At 37.0% G+C, this 27,214-nt stretch overlaps 1 protein-coding gene across 1 annotated transcript in view; it reads left to right on the top strand.

Annotated features, from left to right (window-relative positions):
• The window catches only part of SOX5 (SRY-box transcription factor 5), a 491,049-nt gene that overhangs the window by 356,052 nt on the left and 107,783 nt on the right, over positions 1-27,214 (top strand). Inside the window, exon 8 of the mRNA XM_036761148.1 lies at positions 6,156-6,241. Within this exon, the coding sequence (XP_036617043.1) occupies positions 6,156-6,241 (86 nt within the window). The remainder of the gene's footprint in view (positions 1-6,155; positions 6,242-27,214) is intronic.

The following is a 27,214-nucleotide window of genomic DNA, read 5'->3' on the forward strand; positions in this document are numbered from 1 at the left end:
ATGTGGGGTGTGGCCACTAGAGGCAAAGAAGTACACCATCTGTTAGCTTCCCGTTTTAGTTAAATTTTCTTGTTAAATGGGTTCTATACTCATTTGTTTCTTCCCACAGAAAGAGTACAAATGATGCTCATACCCTAAGACAAGGTGCCCAGGTAACTAGAGCCCTTCTCTAGTACTTTAAAATGAAATAGAAACTTTATTATAAAATTATGTATGTATATATATATATATATTTCATTATATATTTTATACACACACACACACACATACATATATATATATATATGTATATATATATATATATATATATAATTATAAAAGAATACATTTCTACTTCCATATTTACCTTGGCATGGATAAGGATAGATCAGAAAGGCACTGCAGCAGGCAGGGGAAATTCAGCTGAACTTGTAGAATCAAAAAAAAAAAAAAGACAAAAACAAAAAAAAGTTTTGGAGTGGATAGAAATGCACTGAATACCTTGAACCTGAGGTAGCTAATCTGGGAACTACAAGTAGTAGTTGGGATTATTTGAGATAAGAAAATATCTTTTGTCCACTTAAAATCTTTTTTCCATTCACTAAGACTCATAGACATAAAATAGCAGTTATAAGGCCCTTTAGACTATTATGTCGTCCAATCCATATCTAAAGCATGGATTTGCTCTCTTCTGTCCACCAATAAGAGGCTATCTAGCCTTTTTATAGACAGAGGATTCACTATCTTCTGTGGCAGCTCATTTGAAATTATGTTGTCATCTTCTCCCACTTTTTATATCTAACGAGTTACGAAGTTTTCTTAATTCTTCTTTAACAACAGCATTGTGGCACAGTGGAAAGTGTGTGAAATTTAGTCAAGGAACCTAGGTTCAAATCTCATCTGTATGACCTTGGGTAAATCATTCAATCTAGGCCTCAGTTTTCTCTTCTATAAAAATCTATCCTAGCTCTAGATCTGTGCTTCTATAATCCTTAACTTGGATTATTCTAATTCCAATTCACCTTACTTACTTTATTTTCTAGTATTCCTTAATATAAATCTTCTACTCCAAGCCAAGTCGCTCAACTCACCTGAAGAAACCAAACATGTTCATGGACAGACTGGAATTCAGGACACATGGATTCTCATCCCATCTGTCACTTACTAGGTGTATGATTGGCCAGGGAATTCAGAAAGGGCAGGGAAGAAAAATCAAGGAAGATATTTAGAAATAAACTAGGTTGGAGCAAGAAAAGCAGAATAGCAAAATTACAGATGAGATAACAGGGAGGAATCAGGACAGAAATCTTCAAGAGTCTACAACACTAAAAGTCAGTTAATGGAATGAGTTGGGATTGTGGTCATAGTGAAAAAGACACTGTCCTACTCAGCTTCTTTATAAAGGAAAGTTGGGGCATGCAGACAACTGTCTACCTTTCCTACTAGAATTTGGGAACCTAATATTAAGCTTAATACATGGTGAATGTTCTTGTGCTTGACATACCACACCATAAAAGGCATTTTTTTAATGAATTGGGAATAAAAGCATGATGTGAAATTCATGATCTGTATCTGACATTTCTTTAAAATTGACCCAATTTTTTCCAGAATTATTTTGCTCTCAAATAGTCTCCTTGAGGAGGTGAGAGGCAGAGTGGAGTTGATGTTAGGTCTACAGAACACGAAAGGTATCTCTACTTTTGACCTGATTAAGGATCATGAGAAGATGAAGTCAAATACCTAACAAGGTGGAGATAGGTGTAACAAAAGACAGATGGGCTTAATTTTTCTGTGAAAATCTGTTCTGAGGAAGATTCTATAGGGAGAACTGAGAATTTAGGAAAGAAGTAAAGGTCTCAAATAGCTTCTGTATTGTGAGTTTCATGATGAATATTTCAATAAGGAAAGAAACAAAGAAGATTCGCAGTGGCCAAAAGCAAAACATGAGATAGATTAGCACAGGATCTAGAATGTGTTCTGTTTATTCACCTATTCATTCTATTTTTAATATTATCTTTTTGAATGTATAATAATGTGTTAGGGCACTCATCTAGAGTTGGAGGTCTAGGGACCTGGAGACACTGAAAAACAGAGAGAGCTAAGATATTGGTGATATCATAGCTGAGATTTCCTTCAGGTTAGAAGGCGATTCATTCTGGTAAACATAAGAAGTATCCCATGATATGAAATGAGATGTGTATGAAATGAAGACTGAAGCCTGAGTAAAATATATTGATAGATTGTATGTTATTGTCAGGGCAAAGGACAGGAGGATCAGGATATGGAAGAAATGGCAGAACCCAATATTGTGTCCTGAGTTGGAGAACAGAACATTAGAGATCTCAGAAACAGAGAATTCAAAACCATCAAATGTGTTGACAATTTGTCCAATAAAAAGTAAAATTATGTAACAGTGGAATCTGGGATAGCAGCGAATCATTAGGTGAATCACTTAATCTTGTTTGCCTCCGTTTGCTCATCTGTAAAATGAGGTAGGAAAGGAAAAACTCCAAATGGGATCATGAAGATTTGGACCCAACTAAAAAACCACTGAACAACAACCTATATGTATGTATCTATATAGTTGTTGTTTATCTGTCTAGAAAAGCATTTAAATGCTATGTAATATTTTATGTTTGCTATAAAATATTCAAGAGTAATGTAGTGTAGTCTATGTTTATTGTCTCTTACTTTCTGTTTTGTTCATATCTAAACATCCTTTTTTTTCTGAGTTAGAATTTCCCATGTTTGAGGTTGAAATAAAAGGCAAATTTATTTTGGAAGAGCTTAAGGAAAACTATTCAAATGGTTATGACCTAGGCAAGAGTAAAAACAAATTACATTTAACTAGTTGAAGGTCAATTTAAGTAACCTAGAACATGGTTGAACTTTAAAAGTCAGACTTTCCACTTGTCTAACCTGTATTAAATAAGGTCTTAAAGAGAAATTTTCAAGGCAAATCTGCTCTGAAACAATAATAAAAGAAAGACATTTAAATAGACAGATAAATGTTAGATAGATAGACAGACACTATTAAGCATAAAAAGGTGCTATGCTAAACATAAGGGACACAAATACAAGCAAGCAATATAGTTCCTGTCTCCAAAGAGGTTACATTCTTAAATATATATATATTTGTACATATGTATATATACATGTATACACACACACACACACACACATACAAGATTGGAAAAAGAATGAAGCAAAACAAAGGAAGACATCCTGCATATTGACTATATTTTCTATGGAGGATTCATGGAGGAACATGGCCAAAAAAACAAAGAATGAGAAACCATGGAAAATTATGATCTTAACCATTGGAAGGAGTACATCATCACAAATATAGCACCACTGAAATTTTTAAGTATTATAGGTGTTTTAAATCCATGACCTCACTTAATTTTCACAACAACCCTTTGAGTTGGTTCCACAGCTATTACCATCCCCATTTTACAAGAGGAAACTGAATTATGGAAGAGTGATTAGGTGTTGTTCAGTCATTTCAGTCACGTCTGACTCTTCATAACTCGGCAAAGTACTGGAGTCATTCGCCATTTCTTTCTCTAGCTCATTTTGCAGATAAGAACTGAGGCAAACAGGGTTAAGTGATTTGCCCAGGGTCACACAACTAGTAAGTGTCTGAATCCAGATTTGAACGCAAATCTTCCTGACTCCAGGCCTGGCACTCTATCCACTGTGCCACCTACAACCATAGAAATTAAGAGACCTAAAGTAGTCAGAATTTGTTTCCTGGAGAAGGTACGACTGGATCTAAACCTTAAAGAATTCATACTTAATAGAGAGAAGGCAAGTCATTCCATTCCTTAGGACTACATAAACAAAGACTGAGAATGAGCATGATTTATATGAGGAAGTGAGGAGGTTGGCCTTAGGGAGGTAATGAGGAGTGGCAGAATGAATTAAAAGGGGAGGTGCCTGGAGGCCAGTTGAGATTATTGGAGTTTTATATGTGTGATACAGGTTTCCACTAAACTGATAGCTGTGGGAATGGAGAAGAAAGGGTAAAACCTAGGGATATTTCAAAATAAGAAACAATAATACTTGGTGACTTTGAATAAAGGGGACAGAAGGTGAGGAAAAAAGAAAGGGTAATTGCAAAATTTCTAGAGTGGGAGACTAGAATTGTTTGGCTGTACAGATATATCCCTTGTGTATGCAGGTTTGTATATTGTTGACTATTACATTTCTCAAAATAAATGTATATATTTTCGGAGTACTTCTGTGATAACAGGTTTGAACAACTATCTGAGAGCAAAATAGATTTCTGTACATGCACTTGAAAAGCACTGGACAAAATTTCGTGCAACTGTTTATTTTCTTGACTTAATGTTGATATGAAAATCTTTTTTTTTTGGTCATTTCCCAATTCCATGCAATTAAGTTAGTGAAATTAAGTTAAGATTAGGATCTAGTAGCATAGATTTAAACCTTGAACAGACCTTTGAGGTTATCAGTCAAATGCCCTAATTTGATAGATGAGAAAATTTAAGGGCAGAAAGTTGAAACAGCTTTGCCCAAGATCTCACAGTAGTAGAGTAGGGATTTGAACCTAGGTCCTGTGAGTCCAAACTCCATATTCTTTCCAATATATGTACTTCCTTTCTTAACTTTAATTGCTTCTAATATTGTTACTATATGTGTCAATAATTTTAAGTTTATTTAAATTGTTAAACATATAAGCTTTCTCCCCCCTAGGAATACTAAAGAAAATAGCATTTATTTATTTTACTTTGGTGACATAGATATTTCCATGTGTGTAAAATGAGTCAGTAATGTAGAGTCATTCTGAAGTGACACCATGTGTTTTAACGTGGCTGGATTTGGGTTCTGTTCAGCCAGCCTGCAGGGAAGGAATGTGCTCTGTTATCTCCTTAGTATTAATCCCTTCCCAACATGAGTAAATGGTAAAGGCTACCAAGTTCACTCTCCCTATCTCCTTATTTGAAACCTGGGTCAATCAAAATACTGAGGGAGGAGCTGAGGTGGCACTAATCCCACCTCCTCATGATTACATGATCCAATCAAAATACCGTTGCCCGTATATGGAAGATGCTTACTCCTGTCTATAAAAAAAAGCAATTCTTCCAATTGGGTGGGTACACCCAGGCATGCTACTTTGGTGTGTTAATAAATTACTTTTTACCTTTCTCTTCCTGAGTTTTGCCTCTTTAGTTACAGTGAAGGCCAGCATGTAGAATTTTTCTTTTAACACACATGTAAATTTATCATCGAGTAAGCAAAATTACATCTTTCCACCATTGTCATTTACTATTGTGTTTTTTGAATGATTAATTCTATAGCACACTCCTTTATTAGTAGAAAACTGGGTCTCCTTCAAGTGGTCTGATAAGTCACATTGAAAAGAAAACTTGGCTATATTGGCTGGAGGACCAAGGATATTAAATTGTGTTTTGTGAATTTTTAATGTCATTATATTGTAGCTTCAACATTGACTATTTGTATAAATAAAATTTTTGTACAGATTTCCATAAAAGTTATTTTTAAAGGAATCAACACCTGTTTCTTGTTTCCTTAGACACTTTTCAAAGCACTTCTCTGAAATATGGAAGATGTCAATTGCATTATTTGTAGGATTTTGTTTTACTTTGAATCGACTTTCAGCTATTAAAAATCAGTCTTTGAGAGAGACTATGGAGAAGTGGATGTTTGATTCAGGAGAATATACAGCGTTCAGGAGAAAAGCTTTTTTGTTGTTAAAAATGCAGTGTGAATCTTGGTGGGATTTAGTTTGTTAATGTTAAAGTCAGTTTAGTTAAGTTCATATTCTGGATACAACTGTAAATTTGCTGTTCAGCTGCTGTGATTTTATCAAGGTTGTAAGGGTTGTGTGTATGTGTGTGTGTTTTTTAAAGTGCAGACCTCTGATCATTGTGCACCCCCACCCATTTCCCTAAATACATCATGAAAAAAGGATGAGGTTTCCGCCTTAATTGCTTGTGCCTTTTATTCACATTCCTCTCTCAGCCAGAATTGTGAAAAGAGTGTTAGTAAAAGGCTGCACAATAGAGCTTTTCATTAGGCCTCGGCAAGGCACACAAAAGAAGGCTTTTGGAAAGAGTGAATGCAGGAGTTTAATTTGCAGGTGGAGAGTAGATAAAAGGTGCTGACGCCTCTATTATTCTCTTACTTAGGTGACCCTTACCCTGTTCAGCTGATCCCAACTACCATGGCAGCTGCTGCCGGGGCAACCCCAGGCTTAGGCCCACTCCAACTGCAGGTAAGTCTGGAAACAATGTGGAAGAGGCAAAGGTTAAGTAAACATGGAAAACAGCTTTCTTGTCTATTATCACATTATAGGAAAAAAAATGGGCAGTGATTTTGTCTGGCACGTTAAAAAAAAAATTACCTGTATCAGTCGTCAGCAAAAGCTTAAGAGATATCTCATTTTATTTGTTTAACCCTAATACTATCCACCAAAAGTCGCACTGTTGCTAGTTCTAGATGGTTTAATGTTATTTTTAACCTGAATGACCAATAATTCTGCTTTAGTTATTAATTTCTGTCATTTTGATACAAGGTTTATATCCAATAGAATAGGAAGCCCTCAAGTGCAAATACTGTTGTTTTTGTATGTGGTGAGTGCCTAGTTTGAGGTCTCGACAGGATCATTTCAGCCATCACTAGTTTTCTAGGGTAGAAATCAGGAAGTGTAATAATGTTCACCTGTGATCTGACCACTTGTCCTAGGACAGAGCTTCACATTAACTCTGGACCAAATTCTCAAAGGCTTACTTTCTTGTCTAGAATAGTTTGGGCTGCCCTCCTCTTATCTGTTTAGAAAGTCCATTTCATATGCTAGGCCTCTGAATAAATCTGTATATTTTCAGTTAACAGCTGACAAATTTGAAGAATTACCCCAATAGTGAGTTGGGATAGCTATACATAGGTAGCAGAGAGGAATTCTTTGAAGAACACTAGTTAAGCCCTAGTTAGTTCTATTCTTTCTACTTTGACAAAGCCCATGTGAGATAGTTGGAGATGAGAAAAAAAAATCATTGAGCTCCCCATGGGACTCCCTGGGAGTTCTGGAGAAATTACTTTTATTAACTGAAATAATCTCAAGTGGTTTATGTTTCAACTTCTTGATGCCAAGGTTAGGGTAAGGGAGTAGATGGTAGGAGGATAAATACTGACTGGGCAATTCACATCTGATAGTATGATCAGAGAGAATATCAGTGTGTAAACCACAAAAACAGCAGTCAGAAGCAAAGGGAAACGCTGAGTGTCACAGGGCCTTGTGTTTTCATTTCAGTGGATTAGGGAAAATTTTCTCTTTGGGTTGAGTACCAAGTAAAGTCAAGCCCTGCTGTGTTGAAGAAATCATAAGCAAACTTATAACCTTCCACCTCCATCCCCATGCCTAGCCCAGTGCCTGGCATGTAGTCTGATGCAACACAGATCCCAAATATTGAGACCTGGCCCAAGTCCTGAGGCAGTAGCCTCTGGAAGCCAATTTAGAAGCTTAATTTGGCATACACAGTGAACTGTCCAGGTCTGGCTGAGCAATTAGTTTTCTCTCTACCTGACTATCTCGTTTCCCCCACAGTTGGTGAGCCCACTGCCTTCAACACTCATCTCAGCCAGAATAATAACTAGGAATTCTGGCACCAGTGGTCAATTCAGTTAATTATGTGCATGTGTGTAATGGAGGAGTGGATAGGTCCTAGTTGCCTGGAGAAAGATCTCAGGGAATAAACAGGCTGAAGAGCTAGAAGCCAGGATATTTAAAGGGTTTGGGTTCAAGAAAGATACTGTGGGTCAAATATTGAACTTATTGAGAAGTGGACAGGCAGTGAAAATGCATAGAATCAGAAGAAGGAGTTTGAGGAACAGCAAGGAACCCAATTTCACTGGATTGGAGTATGGGGAGGAGGAAGGACTAAGGTATAAGGAGACTGGAAAGGTAGGAGGGAGTCTGATTATGAAAGCCTTTGAATGCCAAACAGAGTATATTATGTTTGATGACAGAGCTCCTGGGGTTTATTGAATGAGGGGAGTGAGGTGATATGGTCAGACCTGTACTTTAGGAATATCACATCATTTTGACATCTGAGTGGAGGGTGGTACATAAGTCCTTAAACCACAGCAGAGTGGAATCATTACTCCTTTCTTCCCTAGAGGAATCTTCCTCTCTCCCAGGTAAATTTAGCACCTATAGCAGACCCCTACCCTAGTTAGAACTGTTCTCATCTGCTCCCCAGTGGTCTTTATAACATGGGAGCTGGTTGGGAGAGAAAGGAGGCATCACTGGGTCCAGTCAGAAAAGAGAGGAGAAATATAAAACAATTTCCACCAATATGGGCTCCATGCCTGGACCCCATTTCCATCTAGACCAGTCACTCTTGGAATACATGACATACTCCTAACTAGGGGCCCTCACTGGGCAACCTAGATGATGGAACGTAACATCTATAAAATGCTTTATTCTCCCTTAAATAGTAGATGCTTACTGTTTGTTGAAGACAAAGTAGGAAAAAGAACAGTTGATATATGAGCAAATAAAGAGGGAATAATATAAATTGGATTTAAACTTTCCAGTGATTCATATGTGTTATAGCAAAAGATTAAATTGGAACCAGCTATCCATACATAAGCAGGTATAGCAGACCAGTAAACCACTAGCATTTGAGAATTGATACAGTTTGGAATTAATATTTATCAACAAATGTACAAGGTGATACGATTTAATAGAGCATGCATATATGTGGTACATACTAAAATGGTAGTATTTTTAGTATTTAACTCACAGAATTGCCATAAGACTTAAATTATATAAAATTTGCTTATGTTAAAGCAGTATAGAAATATATTATTGTTGTGGTGGTTTGTCACTCTAATAGCAAAATTTTCCCTGATATATGGTGTAGGGAAAAACATTTTTTAAAAAGATGTCATCAGATAATCATGTGAGAAGTAATTCTATAAAACAGGGAGTGTTACAGCACAATGAACTAAAGGAACAATTTCATGATTTTTTTAAGACTCTAATTTTCCAAGGACTTGGAGGTGGTTGGTTCAAAGGGGTATTTTTTTTTTTTTAGAATTTTCTTCCATTTTCTGTCAAGTAAAATCCTTTTCCCCATTAATGACATTGAAGACTAGTGAGCAAGTATGGAGAAGTAGTTGCCAAAAAGTGTGGTATAGTGAAAAGAGCCCTGAGGTTTCACTAGTCATCAGTTCTAGGGCCAACTCTGCTGCTTGCAACCCATGTGACATTGACTAAGTCACTTCCCTTCCTTTACAAATCTTAATTCAGTTCAATTTCAAAACAGTTTTCTCTGATGCATTTTAACTTTCAGATCCTATAAACACCATCTCCATACCAAACTTGCCAAATGAAAATAAAATGATAAACTTTCTAGCCTTTTATATATACATTTTATTTCATATTTCTTATATAGCATTACATATTTGTATTTGTGCTACATTTCTTGCTGAACTGTAAGTCCCATAAAGGCTGGGACCAGATCTTAAATGCCTACACACACATGTATTTCCCCACCTTCATTCTAGCTTTGTTACATAATTTGGGTCAGAAATCACCAAATAGAGGCCATCTGGTTCAAATCATTTCTGAACAAGTATTGAGAGGGACAGAAATGAAGGATAGACAATTGTGGCGTTTGTTCTTTGAGAGCTTGGAATTCAGTGTAACAAGGCTGGAGAGGAGAAAAGGGGGCAACACCATACTAACCACTGGGGAATGTATGAATCCAGGCAAAGTAACAGACCTGCTGATGAAGGGAGGTCTTTAGAAAGTTGAATGGCAACTTTCTAGGCATCAAAATGCCCCTCATCTGCTAGATGTGCCCGTTGTTGTGACATAGAAGGGGCCTAGAAGCCTACCTGATTTCAGGCATAAGTAGGAGGTGGCATATTTCTGGTGAGGTGTTTATTGTATCCCTTGCACAACTGGGATAAGCCTGATGACATTGTGGCCCTGAGCATTGGGAAGTGGTGTGTCCCAACCATCCCTACCAGTGTTGTGCTCTCTACTTATGGGTCCAGAAGACTAACTAGGAGGTAGGAAGTCATTTGTCTCAGTCCAACATCACAAGCTGAGAGCAAAACTGGGTCGGTTTGTGTCCTCAGGGGACCAGAAGCCGTAGCTCATGGCTTTCCTTGCCAGCTGTGAGCAGGACAAATTTTGATAAAGGGCCTATCATGCTTCCCCTCGCTTTGCTGAATGCTCCCACATGGGTAACTTTCCCATCTCCCTCCTTGTTTTTTAGTTCCTTTTTACATCTTGTCTTCCCCTTTAGAATGTAAGCTCCTTGAGGACTATCTATTTTTTCTCATACATGTTTTTTGCTTAATAAATGCTTATTGACTGGACTTGACTTTCAGTAAGGCCTGAAGTTTGCTTGAGCTTTTTTTGACTGCTATTTTGTGCTATTGACTCATATTGAGCTGGATGAACCGTAAAACTGCACATCTTTTTTTTTTTTTATAGAGTTGAGCTTTTGTACTCATGAGGACAACTTTGAATTTATTTGTATTGACTATCCTCTGTATTAAATTTTCATTGAATTTCATTGTCCCAACAGTCTAGCCTTTTGTATCCTGTCTCTATTATCCGATGTTACATCCCATTCCCGTGCCACCGCCTCCCTCCTGCAGACTCCCCCGCCCCCCCACACACACAGACATACACACACCCTGACTTTGTGTCACCTGCAAATTTGATAAGCATGCCATCTATACCATTAGATCCCTGGCAGATTTCTCCCTTCAGGATGACACTGAACCATTAACAACTCTTCTTGAAGTTTGGTCATTCAACAAGTTTTGCATCTACCTAATCACTGCTGTCCGTCCCATGTCTCTGCACTTTATCCACAAGAATATTAAAAAAGACTTTGTCAAATGATTTATTAAACTCTAGGTAACTAGAACATTTATTTCCATTATACTTTGTCTTTGGAAATCTGCAGTTATGTCTGACCTTTTTGAGTGAGAAATAAATACTATGAGCAGTTTGGGAGCCATAGGGGCTATACAAGTAGCCTAACATTGTCACTCTCTTGGAATGATTCTGGGGAATAACTACAGTCCTGATTAACTGCTCATAGTAGTCAGGTAAAAGCAGAAAGAGTAATAGGAATACAGATAAAAGAAGTAGGAAAGAAAATCCAAAATGAATTAAGAATGTAGAAAAAAAAAGATTAGAGTTGCCTTTCTTGAATGCTCCTACTGAGCTTCTCTGTCAAACATCAAAGGATTTGGGAGGAATCTGTTTTTCTATCCCTGTAGGAAGGGGGATAGAGGGAAGTTAAAGGAGTCTCATGTGTTTCATTTCAAAAACAGACATAGATTGTCGCTGTTAAGTTGCAAAGGGAAATGCTTTTCCTAAAATGATGTTAAAACTGTTACACAAAAGCTCTTATGCATTCATTTTTGTAAACAAGTCAACCAGTGATAGTGCATTCCTTTAAAAGCGAGGGATAGAAAAATGACTGATATATCTTATATACCAGAGAAGAAACCAAAAAAACTAATAAGACACTGAGAAAATATATCTATACTCTTGTTTTGACTATGACTTTGTCTCTAAAGGTATGAATTTGCTTTAGTATTAGTAGTAATATATCCCTAAAACATTCTGATCTTATTTAGAAAAATGTAATAATATGGAACATAACAGAATAAGTAGTTCAAAACTTCCAAGGCAAAAACTTTTATGTAATAAAAACATTAGCTGCCTCTTTTGCTCATAAGGAAAATTACAGTTTCAGAAGTAGTTCTTACTTCAAAAGAACATAATTTCAAAGATCATTCTGAAAGGATTGCTTGGTTTTACCAGAATGCCAGGAATACCTCACCTCCATTCAGCCTACTCCCCAGCCCTTTCCATTTACTAATCTCAGACACACCTACTTAAAGACCTCTATGTCTATTCATTCCTTTCTACCTTCAGCCCTCCCCAAAGGAATGTAATGGGCCTGTAATGTTATGCCTTTCTTCACTACTCTTCTTTTGCATAGTAAAAGAAAATCCACCTTTTTCACACTTTCCATCCTGATCCATAGAAGGTAAGCTCTTTGAGGGTTTTTGTCTTAGTTTTCATATCCCCAGCATTAGATCTTAGGGTCATAAATTCTGAACTAGAAGGGGACCTTGGTGGTCAAATGGCTCACTCTCTTTATTTTACAGAAGAAGAATCCGGGACCTAGCAAGGTTAAGCCACTTACCAAATGTCAGCGTAGGAAGTAGCAGAAGTGGGATTCAAAACCAGGTCTTCTGATTCCAAAACTAATGAACTTTTCTGTTATATCACGACACAGTAATTAATTAATAAATGTTTGTCAAATTTAATTGTTGAATCAAAGAAGATTTAATTGTAGTCCGTAGTTAAAACTGGTAACGTAACTCCTGTCTTTGATATCTATCAAAATTTTTTACTTAATCTTGTCTATTATGCCCCCACATGACTTTATGATGTATAAATGCCTATATAAGATACAACACTTTAGAAATACAAATGGTTCAGTTAAATGTTTGTTTTCTGCTGACTTTGTTACATAGCTGCCTTACTGATCTGACATCTCACTAGTGTGGGTACTTCCTCCACCAGTATAGATCCATCCACACTTTCTATCTTACATGATTTCTGTCAACATATAGATGTTCTACACAACTCTGAGAGCATAATCTATGGCACCAATAGGTTAAATGCCTTACCTGTGGTCACACAAAATATGTGAGAGGCAGAGCTTGAATCCAGGCATTTCCCATTTCCTCTCTCATCCATTCATCTGTCTGTCTATCTATCTCTCTGTCATTATCTAATCACTTAGTAACATGTAAATTAAAACAATTCAGACACAAATCTTTATTACATAGAAATATTGTATACACACTGCCATATCAAAAGATACAACAGAGTATAATTACAAATTTTTTCTGGCCTTCATATTTCTGTTTCATGCCTTTTTAAATGCAAATATTAAGTCATTCTTTTTAAGCATCTAGATGTGGGAATAGGTACGTCATTTATACTTTGGTTCATAGTTAAATTTACTTCTCAGAGGAATGCTTTTTCTTGGAAATATAAGTATTTCTATAGCTCACATCATGGAGACTAACACTAATAATCAAAATCTTATATTTATTTAAGGATGTTAGAGAGTGAAATACATTTAAATATATAAAGAGATGCATAGATATAAAAAGAGATATAGATAATATATTTTAATTCCCTTAAAACAGAAGGTAAATTTGCTTCATTTTTGATGCATGTTTATTTCCAACTCCAATAAGCTAGATTAGTATCATAATCCTAATATTCATAGAATCATAGATTTAGAATTGAAAGGGAACTTAAAAATTATGGAGTCAACCTTCCCTCCTCATTTTACAGTTGAGGAAATCCAGGCCCAAAAGAGCTAAGCAACTTGCCCACAATCACATGAGCAATAAGTGGCAGAGGCACCATTTGACTCCAAATCCACTGTCACTCCAAATCCAGTGTTCTTTCCATTGTACACTGTGACATGACTATTATTTTCTTTTAATTGGCTATTTAAATATTTTTCTTCAGTTACCCTTCTTATATGCCTAACAAATTTTATGTAAAAGCACCAGTTAGTTGTACCGTATTTCCAGGTTTCAAAATGTTTCAAATTTTCATAACATTTTCTCAAAATGAAAACTTAGTGTATTCCAAATTTATATGTGCAAAAGCTACAGAATTATAGAACCAGAAATTTGGATTAGAGATATGAGTGAAAAAAAGAGCCTCCCTTCCCTTAAGCCATCCTAACTGTTCTGACTGTTCCCTTCTCTGTCTTCTAACATAACCATGAGGGACTGCCTAAAGAATCCTTTTGAGCAATTATTACTTCATTATGAACATAGTAATGTAACTACCTACTTTAAAGTAATTTTAGCTTTCCAAAAAGCTTTGGGGAGGAAAGGGGGTAAAAAAATGTAAACGTTTTGTTAGGATATTCCTGGTCATATATGTACCATACATATGATAAGGAAGTATTTTAATATTTAATAAGCCCACATGTTTGCCTCAAAAAATGTTCCCTGACTTTTTCATAAAATGAACCATTTCCTAGCATTACAAGGTCAATAATGGCAAATCTTATCATATGCTAGGTTTGTAAGATTACTTCATTAGAAATACCGTACTTGTTTTGCTTTTTGTTTTACTACTTACCTGAATGCTTTGCTACAACTTATGCTTTTAATAGGGGAAATAGCTAATTTAGGCATACTATTATAAAGCAAGTATAGTCTACTTAAGTATGAAAAACTAAATTGGATTTCCATTACTAACATTTTAGATAGTTATGACTGGTAAAAAAACAAAACAGCTAGATATATTTGCTGCAAGACTTCTAATTAACATAAGCAAAAGATGGCAGCAGTCCATCTACTGTTCATTTGTTCTATTCAGTTATATTAATATGCATGTTTCTGAATGGTCCCTACAAATCATCATAATAATCATATAGCAAAATATAGAATTTCTATTATATTATATTATTATATTATATTATTATATATTATATTATTATATAATATAGAATTTCTATGTCTAAGACTTCTAAGACATATTAGAAAAAAAATTTTCTCCTTCACTTCCCATGGTATAGGTAATCTTGGCCAGAAGTTGATTGCCACCTGTTCCATATATGTGTAGCCAAAAATGGCCCTCCTAATGAATGATAACTATAGATAAACAGGGTCAGGAATTCTGACTGGTGATTTTTTTTCATAGTCTCATTTCATACAAATGGCCAAATATTCTCTAATTGGAAATTTAGGTAAAATTAAAGGCAATGTATTCTTTAAAACTTTATTTGAATGATTTTTGAGTGTCTATAATTACGTCTTTGGAATGAAAGCCCAAATCTCCAAAGAATCACACTAAGACAGCATCGGAATCCAGCCCTCAGTAACTTGGCTGTAGAATGTATTCTGTGAGCTGGGGAAAGTGATAAATGACATGTGATTGCTTTACAGAACGACTCACACAAAGTATCAACTAAAATCAATCTTTTTTTCATAGCCATTAAAGCTACTGTGCTGTCATAGTAGAAATGGCACACATATGTCTCTGATAAAGAGTGATGCCGTTTGCAGGTAGGCACACTATGTTTTCCAAGGCAGACATGGATGAAAACTCTACTTCATCTTTTTATCGGCCTACTGACAGTTTCTGAAGGAGGTCAGTAATGATGACAGGGCACAGATAAATGCTTCATATTTCCCAGGGCGCCATGTGTGTCTGAGCATATCTTTACTTGTCTAGCCAAGAGATAATCCATAGAAAATCAATAGTATAGAAATAAATTTATGGAGGGGATAGATGCCAGATTTTACCTTTTTATGGAAGAAATTAGCAATAAGAATGAATGTAAACTATCCAGACATGCATGTGGCTTTCCCTGCTGAAGTTTGAGATGGCATCTGTATCTATACAGAGTAAAAAAAATGACCAGCCTCTCTTCCTTTCAGTTCCAACCCTGTCCTGCTGTTTGCTAGTAGACCTCTGTCTGCATGAGTGAGTTTTCTCGTAGGTTAAGAGTCTGAATTCCCTCTTTCCCCCCTCCCTCTGACCCTAAGCCTGCAGGGCAGACAGACAGAAGCACACATATGATTAATACAGCACAGCTGCAGGACTGACTCATTTGCATATGTATTAATAGAGGCAAAAACAACAATTCAATTATATACAGAGACATTCTGCATACTAAAGAACATATGCAAATAGGCCTGGAAAAGTGCAGCCAACGTTTTCTCTGACTTTTCCAAGCCCATATGGGCGAGAGTCAAAGCCCAGCAGTTTTTAAGAATCCCCTTTAGGAAGAACCTGTTAGCTGCTGCTTACATAGTTATTACTACCCCTAGGGTTCCCAGGAGGTGTTTGACATTTGGACAATGGGAACAGAACAAGCAGTGTCTTTTGCGTGCTATTTTTGTATTGCCTTCCTTTCAGCTTCATCATGTTAGTTCATTACATGTTAACAGAAGCATCAATACACAAGTACACACATGCTCTTACCATGAGCCTATCTTTGTTTTAACCCAGACAATAAACAAAAAAGTAAAGTTTCAGAGTTTTAAAGTATACCATAATATCTTTCAGTATATTGAAAATTAAATTACCTTTAAGGTTGTTAGTGAGAGGCATTGTGAAATACTGGTTAAAGATCTGGCTGGAGAGTTAAGAAGACCTCATGTCCTGCCTTTGATACATCTTGGCTGTGTGACCCTGGGTGAGTCACTCACCTTCTCAGTACTATAGTCAACTTTCTAAGACTCTGAGTTGCAGAGCAGGTGCTGAGCTATGGGAATTCCCCACCAGGAGTTCACTATTCAGATGAAGTCATGGATCCAGTCCAGAAAGAAAAAATCAAACAAACCTAAAAATATAGTTGACATGAATAATAGGATTGGCAATTCCATATCCACAGTTAGTACAAATTCAGGAGTAACTCTGTGTGTGTGTGTGTGTGTGTGTGTGTGTGTGTGTGTGTGTGTATTACATATTGATTACCTGTTTTTGCTAATATCAACAAAAAAGGTCATTCCAATTTTTTGTACATGCTTACTTTGTGTATCACATCTATATGTCTTCCATGTGGTTTAATAGATATAACAATTCTTTTTTCAATTTAATGGCTTATTTTCTCATTTAATGCTGTTAGCAAATCAATATAGGATTTGTAAATAAGCCATTAGAATAAGAGTAATTTCAAGTATATATTATCATTTTGATCACCTACGCAAATTCTATTTTGATGTACTAGCAGGACTAAATGAATAATGATAATGACAGGTAGCTTTTTAAAGAGTGCTTTCAGGTTTACAAAACACTTTAAGTTGTTTTCTCATTTGATCTCCACCACAGGAGTGTGGTAAGTACTGCTTGATTTTTTTTTTTTAAGAAGACACTGAGATCCCAGGAGGTTAATGGCCTGCCTAAAGTGGCCAAAATTTGAACCTAGAGCTTCTTTCTCCATAAATAGTGACTTTTCTATTGTGTCATGTTGTCTCAAAATGAATGAGAGAATGAAAAAGCATTTATTAAGAGCCTATGGGCCAGGCACTTAGCCAATCTAAAAACAAACAATTGAAAAAACCACATGAACTGGCAAAGGGGTTGGGGCAGGAGTAATATTATGCATGTTAGGAAGATATCTGTGGGAGGAAACCCAGGAAAGAGGGGAAGCAGGGAGAAGATAATGGAGGTAGAAACAAGTAATTTTGTTATCTGAGTATATTACAGACCACCTAGACAGAAGGAGGAAATAGATGAGGACTTCAGGAAACACATGACAAGCCTGAAACAGGGCCATGCTTATCCCAGTGGTGATCATCTAGATAAATGCTCAAGCTCTCTCCATTCCAAAAGTGGTACAGCAATAACTCCTTGACTTGTCTTTGATCAGGATTATAAATGATTGTTTTATAATTTGTTTTCCTCCTTACCTGGGTGGTGATTTTTTCTTCTAGAATTTGTAATGCAAAACACTATAATAGTTTCACTGAGTATTTTTCAAAGGTCAGTCAAAACTTAACAAGATATAGAGGGTAAATGCTGGGAATGTTGTGAAAGAAAAGAATATCAGAAAGCATAACACTTCACAGGGTTTTTGTGAGGAGCAAAGGAGCTAGACTATGTGAAGCACTTTGCAAACCTGAAAACACCACATAAATGCCAGCTATTATTTTTTCTCTACCCTGTGGCCCTCTCATTACTGGTGAGGCCCCAGTCCAAACCACCATTTCATGAGTCTCCCAGGACATGCTCAGCCCTCTCCTGGCTCTCCCTCTCCACCTCCTTACCACTAGCCTTTTCCCGCCCACCACCTCCCCTTGCTTCCCTTTAGGTATTTTCTTCTCCCACTAAAATATAAATTCCTTGAAGACAGGGACTATCTTTTTTTTTAACTTGTATTTATATCTCCAGCACTTAGCATAGTCTTTGACAGACATTAATAAATGTTCTATTTATCTATCTGTGACAGGATTAATATCTACCAAAGTTAGTCTCTAGCTCTTAGCATAATGTTTGGCACATAGTAAGAGCTTAATAAATGTTCTTCTCTAGTAACATATGTGCAATAGGACCGATCCCTTGCAGGGTTCTTCCCCTGCTCTGCATGTAGATTAGGTCCTAAAGGGTAACAGAATCAGGACTTGATTGACCTGGTGATGGGGCAAGGCTAGTGGCAGGGCAAGGCTCAAGCAGTATCTTACTTGATGCAACTTCCCAGCTACGTTGGGATGGCTTCCTGGTCACCTACAGGAATAAAAGTTTCTACCCATGTAGGATGGAGAGAGTCAGTCACCACACCCTCACCAGAAAAATACCTGTTCCAAAGTGGGAGAGTTTATAGAAAGCTAAGTTCCACTGTGTCCCTGTATATCAGGGCAAAGTCAACTTCCTTTTTTCAACTATTCAATGACTCAGGTGCCTCATTTTTTCCTAACATGGAACCTGATGTGGTGCCATTCTGAATCAGGCCTGTCCCTAACACCATCTTAAAAAAAATCTTACTATTTGTAAGCAGGCTGGGGAAGAAGAGGACAAAAATAACTTCTTGCATATAAAGAGGACAAAACAATGTTTAGAATTTGAATATTAGTAACAATTACAAACCTTATGAATTGCTTCCATTTTACTAAGTACAGCAAGTGGGCTTTGTGCATTAATTTTGTTGAGGACTGTTACAAGATCATGGAATCTGGAAAACAAGCCAATATAGTATTACACTATTACATACAGGCATACCTCAGAGATATTGCAGATTTGGTTCCAAACCACTGTAATAAAGTGAATATTGCAATAAAACAAGTCACGTGGATTTTTTTAGTTTCCTACTGCATACAAAAGTTACATTATGTTGTAATCTGTTAAGTGTGCAATAGTATTATGTCTAAAAAATGTACTACCTTAATTAAAAAATACTTTATTGCTAAAAAAATGTTAATCATCATCTGAGCCTTCAGCAAGTCATAATCATTTTGCTGGTGAAGGGTCTTGCCTCGATGTTGATGGCTGCTGTTGATCAGGGTAGTGGTTGGGGTGAACTGAAGGTTGGGGTGGCTGTGGCTATTTCTTAAAATAATGCAACAATGAAGTTTGTGGCATCTATTGACTATCTCTTTCACTTGAACATCTAGAAACCATTGTAGGATTATTAATTGACCTAATTTTAGTATTGTTGTGTCTCAGAGAATATGGAGGCCTGAGGAGAGGGAGAGAGTTGGGGAATGCCTGGCTGTTGGAGCAGTCAGAACACACACAATATTTATCAATTAAGTTCACTGTCTTATATGGATATGGTTCATGGAACCCGAAAACAATTACAATAGGAACATCAAAGATCACTGATCACAGATCACCACAACATATAATAATCATGAAAAGTTTAAAATATTGTGAGAATTAGCAAAATGTGACCCAGAGATAGGATGAGAGCATATGCTATTGGAAAATGGCACCAATAGACTTGCTTGACACAGGTTTGCCACAAATCTTCAATTTGTAAAAAAATAAAAACACTTCACAATATCTGCAGAGAACAATAAAACAAAGCACAACCAAATGAGGCATGCCCATATGTATGTGTATATAGAAGGATCAAAGTAAGATTGTTTAAATCATGAGTCTTATTGAGAGTTTACCTGCTTTCAGAGAAAATCATATTCAAAGAAGATTATATAATCATGCAGATAATATTTTGCAGTCATGTTGGGAGAACTCTTGGGGTAGAAGAATCCAAGAGAAAAATGCATTGCAGTTTTGAGTATTGTTGGACTTAGCAATCTTCAAGAAATTTGAAAACTGAGCTGTACTAGATTCCTCCAGTATAAAAAATTTTCTAATCCAGCACATTGCTAATTTTCTGCTGGCCTACTGAGTTTCCCCAATACTGGCATCCCAAATACAGGCTCTGAAATGTAATAATAATAAAAAGCTATGATGGTTCATGCTTTCCCAGTTGTGGTCACATTACCTCAAATAGTTCTTTGCCATTTCTAACATCTTTTAAATATGTATCTCTAACATCTCTTATCTGACTGCCACTACAAGATATGGGGGAGAAAGAATAGAAATCAAGGTGAGAATATAGAGGAAAAAAGTTATTACAAACAATTTGCCTTTTAAAGTCCTTTATACCCTGGCCACTTCCTACCTTTTTTAGGCTTCTTGCACTTCCTTATGCCCCTCCCCAGATCCTGTGGCTCTTGCTTCCTAACTGTTCCTTGCAAATAGCATTCCATCTCCCAACTCAGAGATTTCATTGACTCCCCCTCTGCTCTCCCTTCTCAACTCTATCTCCTGGCTTCCCTGGTTTCCATCAGGTCTCAACTTAAGTGTCAACTTTTGCAAGAAGCCTTTCCCAGCCTTCCTAAGACTTACCCCCATTCGTTCTTAACATAACCTGTTTGCATGTATTCTTCTGCATTGGATTGATCTCTTTGAGAGCAGGAGCTTTTTTCTTTCTTTCTTTGTATCCCCAGAACTTAACATAATTCCTTGGACAATATTGGTGCTTAAATGTTAGTTGTCTGGCTAACTGTTTGCAAGTATTAATTAGTGTATAACAACATAATTAAGACATTCAGGAGAGGAAGTGTAATTCTATTTACCCTTGTTGTTTCCTATCACTAGCACTGTCCAAACCACACAATAAGATGAGATGGATGGAATAAGCATTTATTAAGTGCCTACTGTGTTTCAGGCACTGTGCAAAGTGCTTAAAAATATTATTTGATCCCCACAACAACCCTGCGAGGTAGGTGCTATTATTACAGCTAAGGAAACTGAGGCAAACAGAAGCTAAGTGACCTGCCCAGTCACAGGACTAGTAAGTTCCTGAAACTGAATTTGAACTCAAGTCTTTCTGACTCCAGGCCCAGCACTTTATCTGCTGTACCACCTAGCTGCTTCTAAGAAAGGGCTTTGATGAAGATATCAATTAGATGTTTTCTGGAATGAGGCAAAATGACAGTAAAGACATATACCCAGTCTGTAGTCTATTTTACATCCTTAAGATACAAGAAGTCCATATCAAATTTGTCTACAATAATATCATTATTTTCCAACTTTAAAAATGTTTTAAAATATATATATGTATGTATGTATATATTCATTTGCTTGTTTCGCTAATGAACTTTGTTTACCTGAAGTTTTAGTTATATGAAGAAAGGTAACAATCAGGGGAGAGATCGTATTCAGCATAGTCCTGATTTCCTGTTAGTCCCGCAGAGTTGGGGAGGGAGAGAGGGAAGGAAGGAGGGAGGAAGGAAGGAAGGGAGGGAGGGAGGAAGGAAAGGAAGGAAGGAAAGAAGGAAGGAAGGAGGGAAGGAAGGAAGGAAGGAAATGTACTTAAAATAACAGCTATTGTGATATTGAGAAAATATTGTCATTAGCAGACATTCCTAACACATTACCCCCATCACCTAGGGATAGACAATTGTGAATCCAGTCCAGTACTAACCCCTCAGACCTGAAGTCAAACTCTGAAAGGCAGAAATGTCAGGATAATAACATGTCCATTACCCTAGGATCACTGACTCATAATGTCTACATTACCAAGGCTTTTTCCTCAGTGGAAAATGAGCGAGTGGATATCACTGGGAGATTAGCTTCTCCTCCCACCAAACCTGGAGCTAGTAGGCTCATAGTCTGGAAGCGTGCTCCTAAGCCAGTCATAGGGAGGAATCTCAAAGTAAAACTCCTTTCTGGGATGGCAAGTCAAAGCAAGGAAGCCTCTTCCTGCAGCAGGTATCCCTTCATTGCCTGGTCGCTGACCCCTTTCTTACCCCTCCTTCCACCACAAACCTGGCCCTCTCTAGGGATTCTAATCTGTCACTTTTCTTCAGTGGAGGAGTGACAGCTTCTTAGGGCTCTCAGAGGGCTGCATCTGGTTTACCAAGTGTGAGACTATCAAAAAAAATCTGGCAGAATGGGCTGTGACGCATGTAGTATCCTTGATACGGCAGCCATTTTCCTTTTCTTTCCTCTTCTGTCTCTTCCTTGTGTTTTTTTCAGAACTTTTACCACTATGTGAAATTAGTCCACATGGATATGATGACCTGCTATGTTCCTTACATTTAACTATTATAAAAGGTAAGGCTAAAATATGTAAACAAGTGAGTGAACACAAATAGAAAGGCAAACCAGGTATCATCCCAAACTAAAGAAATAGTAATAGTCCATTCTAAATTCTCCAATAATTTTTATTTTCATCATATCTTTCTTACATCTAGTTTCCTGCCACGGTTAGGTCAAGTAATAATACTTTAGTGCCAACTACAGAGTAAAGTTAGCATTAAACCATGTATAGAATTGTGGGATACCTAGTTTTCATGAAGTAGATCATTGAATGTTTGCTGATTATTTACCACGGCTAATATCTAATACAGAAGGCCAACATTACAATTTCAGTTTCATTTTTCTTTAAAAAATTGTTCTCAAATTGGTGTATGTAAAATCTTTAAATTAGTAAGTAAAACATAAAAATCTTACAAATATAAAAAATCTAAACACTGTATCTACTGGATACAGAATATGGAGGAGTGTTTTTGCCCTTGTTTACACAGAGTCAGAATGAAGGAGAATTAGGTTAACTCCCAAAATAAGGGCAGGGATATTTCCAGATACCACAGAGAGGTATCTCTTATTACAGAAAGATTTTCCATCAAGGAATAGGTTCTCTAGAAAGTTGCTTGGATGTGAAAATAATGATTTTGCAAGAGAAAAGAAAAAAATCTGTCTAAAAGCAAATTTAGTTTGAAAATTTAACTGAGGATCATACCATAACTGATAATTATACCTGTTTAATAATAATTGTAATAGTAACAAAAATAGCTGGTATTTTCTATAGAGCTTTAAGTTTGCAAAGTAGTCTATAAATATTATCTCATTTTGTCCTCACAGCAACCTGCGGAGCTAGGTACTACGATTATTCTCAGTTTACAGTTGAGGAAACTGAGACAGAAAGGTTAAGAGGCATCCTAAGATGAAACAGCTAGTGTCTGAGGCTGGGTTGGAGCTCAGGTCTTTCTGACTATAGGTCCAGTACTCTTTTCTACCATGCCACCTCACTGCCTCTCTCTAGCATGAATGATTTTAATTCTTGCTTCAATTCAAAGTACTGTAAAGATGGAATCCAAGTCATCATGTTTTCAGTAGAGCAGGTTGATTCTGAAGACATATTCTCAGTGGCCCCAAGAATTTATTTTTTATGATAAAATGTAAGTTCCTTGAGGCCAGGGACTACATTACTTTTGTACTTTTATCTGTATTGTTTACCATAGTACCTGGCACATAGTAGTATGGGAACGAACAAATAATGTGGCAGCAAGTCAAGATGCTGTTGTGTTGCTTGGGAAACATTATATTCTACTTCAAAGAAGGAGATTTTTCAGACCATATGGCTGAATTAAGCCTTACAAACACTTAGGGCGCTCAGTTGGGACCCTGTTCACCATGGTCATAAGAATTAGCAGGAGTAGGGTTCTTCCCAAAATTGATAGTAACTCCCACTCAAATAGAGCCTTATGGGTAAGAAAGTCACAGTGAGGAATCTGGCATTAGTGAAGGTGTTAATTAAATATTTTCTAGAGTGAAGCAAAACCAATAACTTTATAAAGCAGGTAGGTGGCTCAGCGGAGAGCTAGCTGGGCCAAAAGTAAAAAAGACCAGCATTCAAATCTGGCCCAAGACACTTACTAGTTGTGTGACTCTGGGCAAGTCACTTAACTTCTGTTTGCCTCAATCCACAGGAGAAGGAAATAAAAACCACTCTGGTATCTTTGCCAAGAAAACCCTATGGATAGTATGGTCCACAAGGTCATGAAGAGTCAGACATGACTACATGACTGAAAACAACAAAAAGTATTTTGATCCCCGCTTTACAGATGACAAAAATTTGGCTTAGATGGGTTAAGTGACTTGTGCACAGTCACAAGGCTGAAAGGAGGGTGGAGATATTTTTTGCCAAGATGATAAGAATTCAGGGGAAAGTCACAACTCTCCTCTCTCTAGTCTTTTATCTGTCAAAGCCCCATAAATATCAAGAGTTATTTAGTAAAGAGTAGAAGAAGAAGAATAGCTAACATTTACAGAGCACATACTGTGTTCTGGGCACTGTGGTAACTAAATGCTTTACAATTAGTATCTCATTAGATTCTCACGACAACCCTGGGAAGTAGGAGCTGTTGCTATCACCATTTCAGAGATGAGGAAACTGAGGCAAATAGAAGTTAATGAGTGACTTACCTAGGGTCACATAGCTAGTAAATATCTAAGGCTGGAATTGAATTCAGGTCTTTCTGATTCCAGGCCAAGTGCTCCATCCACTATGTTCACTTACTTGCCCCAACGATGCAGCGATCGATCACATACCTGGGGAAAAGAGGAAAGTAGCAAGAATTTCTAGTTATATCACTGGTCCTAGCATGACTGGCTGCCAGTCTACAAGCAGTTATTAAGTGTCTACCATGTACCAGGGCAGGTAGGTGGCGCAGTAGGTAGATTGCTGGGCCTAGATTCACAAAGACCTGAGTTCAAATGTGGCTTCAGACACTACCTGCATTAACTGTGAGCAAGTAATTTAACTCAGTTTGCCTCAATTTCCTCATCTGTAAAGAAAAAAAATGAGCTGGAGAAGGAAATGGCAAACCACTCCATTATCTTTGCCAAGAAAACCCCAAATGGGGTCATGAAGAGTCAGACACAACTGCAATGTCTGAAAACAATAAAGTGTGCCAAATACTGTCGATGAGCACTGAGGATACAAAAAAAGACAAAAACACAGTCCATCAAGGATCTCACATTCTAAATGGAGACAAAATATTTAAATCACTATTTATATAAGAGATATAGAGAGTGTTCGTAGAAATTGCTCTCAGAAAGAAGGGACTAGTAATGAGTAGTACTGGGAAAGGCCTCCTGCAGAGAATAGAATTTGAACTGAGGCTTGAAGGAAGCCAGGAGTCAGAGGAGAGAATCCAGAGGCCTGGGGGCCAGCCAAGGAAAAGGCACAGAATAGCTAAAAGCCACTCTTGCAAGGTCTTAGAATATGTAAAGCAGAGGAAAGTGTCAAAAGACTAGAAAAGTATGAAGGCGGCAGGTTGTGAAAGGCTATGAAATAAAACAGGATTTTTTTATATCTGAACCTAAAGCTCATAGGGAACTTTTGGAATTTATTGAGGTATAGTGGTGATATGGTCAGGACTGGTCTTTAGAAAAATTACTTTGGCTGCTAAATGAAGGGGGGGATTGAAGCAAGGGAAATGTGAGGCAGGGAGACCAAGCAGAAAGCTATTGTAGTTTTCCATGTATGAGGTGCTAAGGTCCAGTGCCAGGGTAGCACCTGTGTGACTGGAAGGACGGTGACACATATAAGAGACATGGTGAACATAGAAATGATGAGACTTGGCAATAGATTGGATGTGTAAGGTTCCTTTGTATGAAGTGTTTAAAATGATTCCAAACCTGGGTGACTGGGAAAATCATGGTACTCCAGGTAACAGTGAGGAAGTTTGATAGAAGGTTGAGTTTGAGGGGAAAGATAACAAGTTGTGTTTTGGATATGATTTTGAAATATCTATGGGACATCTAATTTGAGATATCTTGTGCATAGTAGGCATTCATTTGTTCAATGAATATTCATATACTTTAAGTTTCTTTTACCCAGACTCTGTTAAAAAGTATTACAATGTAGAGTTTGGTCATTATTAGAAGGGCCCCCAAAGTTGTTGCTTCAAAAACTACTAGATTGGCATCTGAAAGTCTTATAACCCTGACAAAATATTAAGTTAAGGGAAGAAAACAAAACAATTCTCGTGACTTAAAAAAAAACAATATAGATGAGATTTTCGGAGCTACCAACCTCTTTTTTAGTAGCTTGTATGGCTTTGGAAGTTTTTTGGCTTTATTCCTTTTTAAATCATCATCACCACTATCATCCATGTTAATGAAATTGATGTGAAATTTACTTAGGATAATGATTAGAGAAGGAACATGGTTACCTAGTTTCAAAAGTTTCTATAAATATGTTGTGCCTAGGGTGAAGGAGGATCAAAGTGTTTTGTTTATTTTGAAGCTAGAATGAAGCCTTACTAGGTGATCCTACATAATACGAAGGAATGTTTCTAAGTGTAAACTCAGTTGCATGAGCATTAGTTAGCAAGATCGCCTATTAGCACGAGAGGAAGCTACTGAAGAAATATTTGTGCCCTATTTTGAAATATTTCCAAATCAAACTCAATTGGCCTAATCTTGTGTTTTTGATCACCCTTTGTGATTTCAAACTGGCTGAGATCTCAGGTTGGTATTCCAAAACTGATTTCATCCAACGTGCAGGATCAGAGGGGGAAAAAAAGATGATGGATCCAAATAAAAAAGAGAAATGTTAGATTTTTTTTAAAAAACTAATTTGTCACTTCACACATGGAGTATGAACTGAATAGACTTCTAACCCTTAAAATACTTTTTTTCCCTCTTTTTACTGCCTGGAATCTTAAGAGCTTTATCATTTGCAGTCATAAAATGAAAATATACACCAAACCCTCAAAGGGCAAGTATGAAATTAAATTATATTTGGGCAGCTGTAACCTTTTAAAACGATCAAATTCCAGTTAATGTATTTCTTCCTGTTCCAAGTGCTGCCATGGTGTTTGATGGTGGGAAGCAGTCCAAAGGGCATTGGGAGATAATAAATTCACTGTAAATTTCACCCCCGAGGCACGTCTCCATACACCAAGGCCTCCATTTAGCAAGGCTGACCTAAAACTCTTGTCACATCCAAAGGTCACTTAGGTTGGGGTTGGTGTGTCCCATCTATCTTTCCTTGATGTAAAGAGTGACAGTTGAAACAAGATTGAGCTCATAAACAATCATCTGAATATGAAAAAGAAGCTGGCTGGGGAAAAGGAGGGGAAAGAGGTGAAGAGATAACTACTCCCACAATAGCACTGGCAAATTCCAAGCTTTTCCCTAGCCCTTTGAAGAAGACATAACATCTCAGAGCTTCTGTTTTAGACCTGGCATTTGTGATGGACTTTAGAATCTGGATCTCTTTTCTCTCTCTTACTTGTTTCCAAAATATAGATCATCATTATCATCATATGTTGAATTATTTTTTCTTTAAATTGGGTGTTCTTAACCTTTTTTACATATCATGGACTCTTGGCAGTCTGGTGAAATCTA

The sequence above is a fragment of the Trichosurus vulpecula genome, chromosome 5 (assembly GCF_011100635.1).
Source record: "Trichosurus vulpecula isolate mTriVul1 chromosome 5, mTriVul1.pri, whole genome shotgun sequence".
In the NCBI taxonomy this organism is placed as follows: domain Eukaryota; kingdom Metazoa; phylum Chordata; class Mammalia; order Diprotodontia; family Phalangeridae; genus Trichosurus; species Trichosurus vulpecula.